Consider the following 11,354-nt stretch of genomic DNA (forward strand, 5'->3'; position numbering starts at 1 on the left):
GTGCTGTAGTAGAGTTTCTATCTTCTCGAAGGGCGTGACCGTAGAGCGGCCTACGAAAGCTCGCGGAAGACGAGGTTCTGTGGGAAGAGCCGGGCAGAGCAGTCTGGGAAATGTAGTTCATTTGGCCAAGCAATAGATTCGTAGTGGGAGCTGAGGTTCCGGGAGGGGCTGAGGCTTGAAAAAAGGTAGGTATCCATGAAAAAAGGTAGGCTGGGGACTGAGCTCGAGAGCGAACCGAGGGTCCTCGGGCCTATGGGACGCTTTCTGTCGTCCCAGAGCGGAAGGGCATGCTGCCATGGGAACTCTGGACCCCGACCCCAGAGTGCTGTACTGGAGCTGTGGGAAGAGGGCTGTTCTGTAGGGTCTGGAAATCCTCCCGGGGGCTCCTCTGAGCTGGGTGAATTTGAGGTGGATTTGGGTCACAACGAGAGCTTAAACTCCGAGACCTCTAGCCCCTAAGTAAAATAAAAATCTAGAGGAGGCGCTTCGGCTTGATTTTGTTGTTGTTGCTGTCAATCTTTTCTTTAAATTGGATATAGGATGGGATGATGGGTAGGAAGGCATCAGGTGAATTGCATGCAAGCGGCCCTCTGGACTGCCGGTTTTGGGACGGAAGAGATAAAGATAAGGTGGTCTCTTTTCTTGTTTTTCTCCCCAATATGGCCGGGTAGAGGTGAAGATTCTCAAAATATTTGTGTTTGCTGATCTGAACAACAGACTTCTCCCCAACCCTATATTCCAGTCGGCCTTCCCGCATTTATTTTTTTTAACGCTTTCTTAAGTGTCAAGCTATGCTTCAGGAGTCTGCTCTGCATTACGTCGTTCAAGTCACGAACCAAGTACAGACATAGAAACTAAGGTCTTCTGAGAGGTAAAGCTAATAATTGTTGAAGATCGGTAGCGTAGTGGGCTTAGAACCTCTGCTGTCCCCCCAGAGCCGGGATGTTTAGCCATTACTCTATTCTGCCTTGTGGTAGTGAGTTGGCGAGCTTTTCACAGTTGGCAGAAAAGGCCTGCCATTTTTTCCCCCCAAGTATCCTTCCTTACCCTCTTTGGTACTTTGTCTTCAAGATAGTTTGTGATTAGTACAAAGCAATTTGAAATGTCATGTGTCAGTGTTTTGTGTTGATATCATCTGTATCTGTCCTAAGCCTCATGGGAGAAAGGAATGTTTCTTCTTTTGTAGATTTCCTAGTCCTTTGTTTAATCTAGATATAATATAATGGTAATTTATATCTTTATGTATAATTATATATTATATAATAGTAATTTATACTTTAACAGAATTTTCATTTACATCATCATCATTTAATCCTCACCATATTGACCTATATGTAATTTTTATAGGAGGCTGGCGTTATTAACCAAACTGAACAGCTCCTTTCAACTTCTTTGTAAAATAGGGATAATTTCACCACAGGAAGCCCTGCCTAACATCCCTGTGCACCCATGTGCAGCCCAGACTGGAGGGGGTACCTGTGTGATCCTGCTGTGTTACCCTTGTCAGAGTTATTACACTGTGTTGCAGTTTTCTGTTTACTTGTCTGTCTCTGCCTTTTAACTCTGTAGCTGGAGTACAGGAAGATTTTGTTTAGTGAATGATTTATTCACTTAGGATCCAGTTAGAACCTGAAGATAATTCTGTGAATTGGTGAGTTCACAGTTTTCATGATATTTAGCAAACTGATTTTGGCTCCAGGAGTGATCACAATCTCTGATGAGTCCCATGAAAAGCAGATTAAATTTAATGGTTTGTCCACTCTCCCTGTAACTATATGGACTAAGATATAATAGCACTGTTCCTTTTTTCTCTTTTTGAGGCAATATCTTGCTATGTTGCCCAGGCTGACCTTGAGGTGGCTCAAGCGATTCTCCTGCCTCCGGCTCCTGAGTAGCTGAGAATACAGGCATGGGCCACTTTACCTGGCTACCTTTAGTTTTTTAGCTAGCATATTTTTGTGAATGTTACTGTAGCATGAAATTAAAGTGATTGTTGACTATAATTGTCTCTTGCTGGCACCTTGCTGTTTTAAGTTCTTTCAGAAAGAGTTTTTTTTAAATTACAGTATTATAGATCTCCATATTGTGCAATGAAAATGTAATAATCAGGTACCTAAAGTCTTTAGGAGTCTGTGTGAATCTAATGAATTGCCATTCGCTTTAGTATGCACACTTACAAATTGATGTCATATTTGTAGCTGCAACTTATCACTTGCAGTTTTTCTTCCTCTCTGCCACTTCTAACAGCTAATAGTTCACTGGGTCTCACTCTTAGTGTTGACCTCAGTATGCTGCGACGAAAACCAACGCGCCTGGAGCTGAAGCTTGATGACATTGAAGAATTTGAGAACATTCGAAAGGACCTAGAGGTAAAAGCACTACTTTCAGACCCTTAGGAAATATTTAAAAGAATGTTTATAGGTTCTAGGAATTAGGACCTGATAGTCTAGGGGGCTCTGAACCTTAGACTCAGCAGTTTATTGGAAATCTCTATTTTGATGCTTTACAGGTATCTCAGATGTAACACGTTAGTGTCCTGTGACTGCCATAGCAAAGTACTACATACTGGTGGCTTACAACAAAAGAAATTAATTTTTTCATTCTATAGGCCACAAATCTAAATCAGCATCATCAGGGCTAAAATGAAGATCTCAAGGGCTGCACTCGCTTTAGAGGCTGTAGGGAGAATCCCTGTCTTGGTTCTTCTATCTTCTAGTGGCTGCTGGACTTTCTTTGCTTGTGGCCACATCATAGCAATCTTCTCCCTGGTCACATGGCCTATTCCTTTTCTGTCTGTGACATCTCCTTGTATCCCTCTTACAAGGATGTATGTGAATAGTTTTAGGTATTACCTGGATAGTCCAGAAGAATCTCCCTGGCTCAAGATCTTTAATTTAACTACATCTGCTGAAAAGTTTTCCCCTTATTAAAGGCAGCATTTTTAGGTTCTAGGACAGTGGTGGTTAACCTGTGACACACATGCCGCAGCGGGCTGTCTGCTGTCATTGAAAGCTCTAAAAGTTTCCCCATTATTGTTCTAGGAATTAAGGCCTAATAGCCTTGGGGTGGGCACCATTCAGCCTACTCTACTTAAATGTTTAAAAAAAAACAAACCTCTTAATTTGTTCCTCAAATCAGTCCTCTCCCTCAGTGTCCATCCAGCTTCTCAGGCCAGAAATCTAGCAGTTATTCTTGAAGTTCTCCCTTCCCCCTCACCTTTTTTGTTCAATCTGTCTAAATCTTTTGATTCTAGACTCTAGAATCCACCCATCTCTCCCTGTACAATTGTAGTAGCATACTAAATGGTCTTCGTATTACCATTTTTCTCTTATCAGTTCATTTTCCATGAGGTAGGTACCTAGAATGCTCTTTAAAAGTTTTTCCAGAATATTCTTTTTGTCTTTTAAAACTCCTCAGTGGCTTCCTGTACTTTGAATGTAATCTGAATTCCTTACCATGGCTTCCAGGGTTGTGTATGTTTGAACCTCTCTCTAGTTCACCTCATGTCACCATCTACCTTGCTCTTTTTGCCTGAGCCACACTGGTGTTCTTTTCTTTTCAATTCTTTTTTTTATTTCTCAGACCCAGGGCCTTCACACTGACCTAGATCCCCACCCCTTTTTTTATTTTTTAATTTTGAGAGAGGGTCTGCCAGATTGCCCAGACTGGGCTCAAGCTTGTGATCCTCCTGCTTTGGCTGTCCAGAGCGCTGGGATTACAGGTGTGCACCACTACTTCTGGCTTCTTTCATTTTTTTTTTTGGTACCAGGGATCGAACTTGGGACCTTGAGCTTACAAGGCAGGCGGTGGCACCACTGAGCTCAGTCCCCGGCCCTTCTTTCATTTTTTTGAACATGCCAAGACACTGATCACTTCCACAGCCTCTATACCAATTTGCTCTGCCTGGAGTGTATCTTCTTTCTTCCAGTCTTAGTTTAAATGTCACCTTCCTGGTCTGAGAGGCTCTTTTGACCCTATCCAATTGGGTGTGTCCTTCCTGTCCGAGCTGCCTTGATTAGGTTCTCACTGAGCACCATGGTTTTTTTCATAGCATTTTTTAGAATTTACAGTTATTGGGGGAGGGGGGTGTTGAGACAGGGTCTCACTATATAGTCCAGACTGGGCTTGAATTAACTGTGTAGCCCAGGCTGGCCTCAGAAATCACTGTGATCCTCCTGCCTCAGCCTGCCAAGTGCTGGGATAACAACATGCACCACCATACTCCACTGTCAATATGTACTTTTAAATTTGGCCTTACTACATCTAATACATGCTATATAGTATTAGATGTCCATTTATAAGTCATAAATTCTTCAGAGGCTTTCAGGAAAAAGTCCAAATGTCTTAGCATGGCATACAAGGCCCTTTGTGATGTAGGGGTGTTCATCTCTACTTTATTTTTAATTGCCAAGTTATCTTCAAATTTAATCTCAGTTCCTATGAACACAGTGTTCTCTTTGCCTGAAACGCCCTTTTCTTTTATCAGGCTGACTCCTTTTCATCTGTTGATGCATCTCCTTCCATGAACCTGGCTGAGCTAAGTTTAGAATCTTCCCCATGTGCCGACCTCTCTCATAGGTACTATCACTCTGTTGTAATTGTCCGTTTTTCCCTTTTCCTCCACTGGGCAATAAGCATCTTTAAGCAAGAATTAGTATATCTACTGGGCATGGTGGTACACACCTGTAATCCCAGCATTGGGGAGGCTAAGGCAGAAGGATTGCTGCAAGTTCCAGGCAAGCCTTACCTACACAGTGAGACCCTGTCTCAAAAAACAAACAAAAAGGATTAGTATTTCCGTCTCTGCAATCTCTTCCCAAAGGAGGGTTCAATACAATCTATTTTCTTTTTTTTAACAGTTGGCTTGCTTTATTTATTTATTTACTTATTTATTTGGTACCAGGGATCGAACTTGGTCCTTGCGCTTGCAGGGCAGGTGGCGGAACCACTGAGCTAAATCCTTGGCCCCAATACAATCTATTTTCATTTCCCATCCTAATACATATTTGTATTATAGGGCAGGTGACATTATATCTTGGATGTATCCATAAACATGATAGGCTTGCTTTGTATTAAGACTGATAAGCTTACATTCCCCACCCCTCTTTTATCCCAGCAATCATGTTTTTTTTTGTTTGTTTGTTTTTTTAATTTTGGTACCAGGGATCAAACTCAGGACCTTGCACTTGCGAGGCAGTCGATGGCACCACTGAGCTAAATCCCCGACCCTTAGCAATCACGTTTTAAGAACTTCTATTGATAGTGTATTACTGAGCATGTGTTTTAGGTATGGTTAAACTTCAGTTGTAATTAGTTTGTATAAATGTCAGCAGACTGAACTTTGCAGAGTTGGTTCGCTATCCAGTTGGTCTTTCTGTAGAGGTAATTAGTGTCACTGTGGAAGTGGAGGCAGCAGACTGCTATGGCATGGGGGACATAGTGTTTGTGCAACTGAACACGACAAAAGTGTGGATATGGGAAACCAACATACTTCCTTTACTAGGTGTTAGACAATTCAAAGGGAAATAAAAAGTATAGAATATCAAGTAATCAGCTTCAGTGGTCTGTCAATTGACAAGAATTACAAGAAACTGGAGAGGATTCTAACAAAGCAACTTTTTTTTTTGGTACTGGGGATTGAACTTGGGACCTTGCGCTTGCGAGGCAGGTGGCAGAACCAGTGAGCTAAATCCCCGGCCCTAAAACAACTTTTTGAAATAGACTGTAGATACAGAAGGAAAAGGAGACATTCAGCAAGCTAGGAAGAGGGTGGTGCAAGAGACAAAACACCTTCTCAAAGAGTTGGAGGAGAATGCAAACCACCCACACTGGTTTGACATACAGAACATCTCCAAGAAGCCAGAGCCCTTGTGAAAGAGAAGGTCATGTCCTTTTATAGCAGAGGCAACTGCATAACTGATAAAATTGAGGAAGGCATCCAGGATATCATTCTGAGGCTGATACATGTTAAAACCAGAGGAAAGATCTCCTTGCAGAAAGCAATATCACACTCTAACCAAAATCTGTACTGTGCAAGAGATTATCAAAGACTTCATGAAAAAGCAGCCTTCCCTGCCACTCACTGAAAGTGCATATCCTTCTGTCAACAAAATCAACTCTGATGTGTGAAGTGAACAAGACCAGAGGTGTTGTTGTCACGCTTCTGATGGGAGTGGACAGTAATAAGACTTGCAGGCACTTATCATGCAAGTTCTCAGGGCTGATTGCTGAAGTTACTGAAGTATCTGGATTTAGAAGAGGAAGCTGAGATACTACTCACACATTTGACCAGAGGCAGAACCATTCTATTTTGAAAATTGAAAAGGTCTTCAAGAGGACAAGAGAAATAAAAAATGAATTTCTTCAACCTCGAAACCCTCCCGAATTGTACCTGAGCTCCAAGACAAAAACACAGGGTATGATTGGACACCTGGGTGAGGTAAGTCTTGAAAGAAACTCCTGCATCTGGGAAGCCAGGAGAAGAGCTATGATTGAAGTACAAACTCTGGTCACTTGTACTGACCTGAAGGAGGCCCTGGAGAAAAGGAAGCAGTTTACTTTTGAGGAGCACCTGTCGAATAAGGCAGTCTTCGATGTTCTTGGAAACCTGTCGGAGATCCAGGAGGAAGTCCTCTCATTTAATGGAAATCGAACTAAGAACTACATCCAGCTGGAGGAGGTGCTGACCAAGCAGTTGCGGGCCCTGGATGCCGTGGAACCACAGGGAGAGAAGAAGTGTAAGGCTGCCAGGAAACAAGCCGTGAAGCTGGCCCAGAACATCCTCAGCTATCTTGACTTGAAATCTAAGGAGTGGGAGTCCTAAAATTCCAGAGCTCTCATGTTGAACTCACTTGTTTTGCACTTTATATATACTTCTATGTATTTATGGAGAGCTTTCAGTTTACGGAGCCTAAATGTGATTTATATACACATATTTCAATGTCAGTACTTATGATATAAGCAAATTATATTCAGGAACTCTACTGCTTTTGATGTTAAAAAAAACCATAATTAACAAATTAACCTTTCCATTTGGATCATCATATATGGTTTGTTTGGTTTTTTTGTGTTTTGAATATGAGGGTTTTTTTTTTTTTTGGTACCGGGGATCGGACTCGGGTCCTTGCGCTTGCGCAGCAGGCGGCGAAACCACTGAGCTAAATCCCCGGCCCTTGAGTATGAGTTTTTAATCAGAATATAAAACAGAAGCAACATTCATAATTTTTAAATGAGTTTTGCAAGCATTAAAATGCAGAAACTTTAGGATCTAGAAGTAGATATAACCTTATATAATACTAGGGGAATTATGAGAAGGGGGGAATTTTCTGGTAAAGTCTAAGCAGTAAGTTTTATTATGCTAAATAAAACAGAAGGTTTTTTTCACTTATAAGGCCTGATTGGTCCCACCTAGGGTAAGGAGGTGGGATTGTTTGTATGTTTGTGTTTTTTGTATTGTCTATTCTTTCATAAACATTTTTGTTTGAAAAAGAAAAGAACAATTGTCTAGTGGGTTGACATGTTTAAGAGCAATTTAGGAAGGAAGGATAGTCTTGCCCAAAACTAAAATGGAATCAGTAGAAAACTAGTATTTCATTTTTTAAAACTGAAGTTAGTTTCATGAGTGTGATGAGATTTTGTAACAGCCACCAGTTGTTCAGAGTGGGAAACCTTTTAAATATTTTCATTCCAGTTAGATATCTTCAGAATGATGGTCTTTTGCATTTTAGAACTTGTTTTCCCTTCCTTCCTTCCTTTTTTAATTTTTTTCTTTTGTGGCATTGAGGTTTGAACCCACAGTCTTTGCACTGAGCTACACTGAGCTACATCCCCAGCTTTTTTATTTATTTTATTTTATTTATTTTAAATTTTGAGATAGGGTCTAATGAAGTCACTGAGTTGCCCAAGCTGGGCTCAAACTTGTGATCCCCCTGTGTCGGCCTCCCAGAATGCTGAGATTACAGATTTGTGCCATCACACCTGCTAGAGCTTGTTTTCATAACAGTATTTGGGTCCAAGTTTCTAATGTCACTTATTGGTTGTGTAGATGAACTAAAGAGTAGTCAGGAAGGCCATTATGTTTGTTGCATAAAGATAACTTCATAAAGTTTTGGATTTTAGAGGATTTCAGATTTTCAGAGTAGGGATGCTTATATAGTTTATTTGAATATTCTAAAATCTGAAAAACTCTGAAATCTGAAACACCTCTGGTCTCAAGCATTTTGGATAAGGGATACTCAACCTGTACTTTATTTGGTTTACTATAATACTTGGGTTTTTAATTTAATTTTAATTAATTAATTTATTTTTAGGTACTGGGGATTAAACCCAGGACCTTTGCTCTGAGCTCCATCTCCAGCCCTTTTGTTTACTTTTTTAAAACAGGAGTTCACTAAGTTGCCTAGGTGGAACTCCAACTTGCTATCTTCCTGTCTCAGCCTCACAGAGTACTGGGATTATAGGTGTGTGCCACCACACCCCGCTCTGACTCACTGTGGTACTTTGATGTTGACCTTTAGATGCTCACAGTTCACAGTAAGTGGTGTACAATGGCAGTGATTCCAGGGAGTAAAACAGCTGAGCTGCTCTCCCAATCAGGAACTACAGATCGAATTTTTCACAATGATTTTGGAAATTATAATGGAAAATAGCAGTAAAATTTTGGACATATGAAAGCGGGGGGCAATTTTTTTTTTTTTTTTGGTACCGGGGATTGAACTTGGGTCCTTGGGCTTGTGTAGCAGACAGTGATACCGCTGAGCTAAATCCCTGGCCCTGGGGGCGGGGGGGGGGGCAATTTTGATGGAGGAAGCTCGGGCAGTCCCTGTGTTGGTAGATATTGTAGCAGAGGCTTCTGAACATAGCAGAAAAGGGCTGCATTTCTTAGGAGAGGGAAGAGTTGTCAGAAAAGCTACAGATTACTTTGAGACAGTTGTCCCAGATGCATTACAGGAAATCTAAAAATCTACCAGAGAAGAAGTAATAACCCATAGTCAGAAAGGTTATTACAGCTTAAATAGGAAACCCTTCTTGGTCAGCACTGTCATGGCTAGTTTGCAACAAATGCAGGGTAGCATCAGTTAGATAAATACTAGGTCCCTGAGTCTGGTGTAGCTTTTTCTGTTATATCAGGTATATTGCCCTGTAAATTGGGGTACTGTACCCCAATAAAAAATTAAAGATTTTAAACTTCAAAACATAAAAAGTCCCCAAACTTACGTACAGGTGTGCCCATGCGTGTGTGTGTGTGTGTGTGTGTGTGTGTGTATGTAGTGCTGGGGCTTGAACCCAGGGTCTTGTGTATGTTGCCACTCTACCGCTGAGCTGCATCTGTAGCTCTAAAAACTCAGACCTTTTCATAAGACAGCATAAGCCTTTCCAGTGTTGTATAGTCTCAAGGATTTTTGGTGGTTATTACTATTTTTTTTTTACCAGTCACACTATTTTCCATGTGTTCTTCTGAATAGTACATCTGCAGAAACACTCTTCCTTCTTTCTCGTCCACTAGCTCTCAGGTATCTTTCCAGTTGCAGCTTCCTGATCTGAACCTGCTCTACCATACTTTCAACTTCTCAGTTCTTTGTGTCTGACAATGTGGGCTTCCCTCTGTCATAGCCCTGGTCATCCAGTGCTAAATAGCCTATTTGCTTGTTTCCCAACTAGACTGTGATATCTTGGAGTAAGTGTAGAGGTTATCTTTTATCATTACATACCTGTATCCCTTTTATACCTGTAAATAACCCAAAACTAGGATATTCAGTTTATTGTTTATTAGACCATAACCCTTTCCTTTACTCCATGCCTAGTACATACTAGGTACCAAATGAACATTTGCTAATTGAAAGAATGTTGCCTTAAATCCTAAAATTTTTATACTTTCAGACCCGCAAGAAACAGAAGGAAGATGTGGATGTTATAGGTGGCAATGATGGAGAAGGAGCCATTGGGCTCAGTAGTGACCCCAAGAGCCGGGAACAAATGATTAATGATCGGATTGGTTATAAACCTCAACCCAAGCCAAACAATCGCTCATCTCAGTTTGGAAGTTTTGAATTTTAAAGATGGATTCCCTTGCACAGAACAGCCCTGGAATGGGATAAAATGATGGAAGAAATACCAGATTTAGAGAATTGAGTACATGCAGTGAAGCAGAATATTTTACCTCCTGCCAAGAAAGATAAATTTTGTATGAAATTACTGATGTTCAACTTTCACACTAAGCTGGAATTTGAACACTGGTTTGTCTCTGGAAAATTTTACTCCATAAAACATCTGATTTTTGTTTTTAAAAATAAATATATTTTTGGAAAATTGTGAGACATCCTTAATGAAGCTAAGTAGCACTGCTAAGCCCTGGGCTTTGAAAGGTAACTTTTTTTCTTGAAAGGGAACTTCTATAAAAGGTAACATCATTCCTCATATCTTTACTAAAAGACTCTAAGCACAGAACATTTTTGGTTGGTCCTTATCAATTTCATTTAACTCACTTATTCAAGTATTTATTGAGTGGCTTTCATGTCTAATCAGCAAAGGTCTCTGCCCTTATGGCTATTAGATCCTATTGATTTTGAGTAAATTGAAGCAAGTTGTAAATGCCCGATCTGTTTTCCTGAATAACTTTGCAACTAGTTTGAGTAAACATTGGGAGGACAGAAAATGGAGCAAAACTTGAGGAACTCTCCTGACAATGTTACTGTTATTCTAGTTTTTCTTCCTATCTCAACTTGTCTAAGAATTTTTCCAGCAGGAACCTATCTTAACACAGCTCAGGATAATCTTGAATCATGCCCTGTTGTTTCACCACTAATTTCAAGGACAAGAAACCACCATCTGTGGTAGTAAATACCTATGGAATTATCAGTTCTAAAGAGGCCCTAAACTGGGTTCTACCTACCCTAAGGGATAGTTTAAATCTGAGTAAAAATGTGGGAGAGTCAGGGATAGAAAGAGATATATAATAGTTTCCTTTATTTTAGACATTCTTAAAAAATCTTTACTCATCCAATTTAATCTACAACCTGTCAATTTTATTTTACCATCTTAAAAGCAAGAGCAACAAAACTCCCTCAAGACTGTCTCTAGATAGGGAAATCAAGTTATATTGAAGCCTTGTGGAAGTGCAAACAAAAAATCGAAGGAAGAAGATTGCCTCAGCTTTGTTGCTATGAATCCGTAGCACAAATTGGCACAAATTAGCATGAATTGCCACAGAAGCAAGAAAACAATGTGCCTCTTGAGTATCTTCCCTGTCCTTACTAATAACTAGCACTGAGGAATGAATTTAAGATACTACTGCATGCTTTAACTCCTGTAAGGACACGTAATTCTAATTTTACAAAAATTACTAAAGTTCAGCA

The 11,354-nt window shown here is 40.4% G+C and overlaps 1 protein-coding gene and 1 pseudogene across 13 annotated transcripts; both read left to right on the top strand.

The window, feature by feature from the left end:
- Nucleotides 1–6: 6 nt before the first annotated feature.
- On the top strand, nt 7–10,308 carry Cdc26 (cell division cycle 26). 13 transcript variants are annotated; one of them, XM_004849545.4, is made up of 5 exons: nt 7–185; nt 783–871; nt 1,570–1,651; nt 2,276–2,369; nt 9,880–10,308. In XM_004849545.4, exons 3-5 carry the CDS (start codon nt 1,599–1,601, stop codon nt 10,054–10,056), a joined length of 324 nt encoding a protein of 107 aa, XP_004849602.1. In that variant the 5' UTR covers nt 7–185; nt 783–871; nt 1,570–1,598; the 3' UTR covers nt 10,057–10,308. The 13 variants fall into 13 exon arrangements, with proteins under 13 accessions (XP_004849602.1, XP_087039005.1, XP_021117888.1 ...); XM_087182879.1 differs by lacking the exon at nt 1,570–1,651 and adding an exon at nt 1,821–1,907; XM_004849544.4 differs by having other exon boundaries at nt 44–185; nt 672–871.
- Nucleotides 2,774–9,873, top strand: LOC110350125 (BAG family molecular chaperone regulator 5-like; annotated as a pseudogene).
- Nucleotides 10,309–11,354: the final 1,046 nt, after the last annotated feature.

This window comes from Heterocephalus glaber, unplaced genomic scaffold, assembly GCF_053883595.1.
Source record: "Heterocephalus glaber isolate CG9 unplaced genomic scaffold, H.glaber_assembly_v1.0 deba00001479, whole genome shotgun sequence".
Taxonomy (NCBI): domain Eukaryota; kingdom Metazoa; phylum Chordata; class Mammalia; order Rodentia; family Bathyergidae; genus Heterocephalus; species Heterocephalus glaber.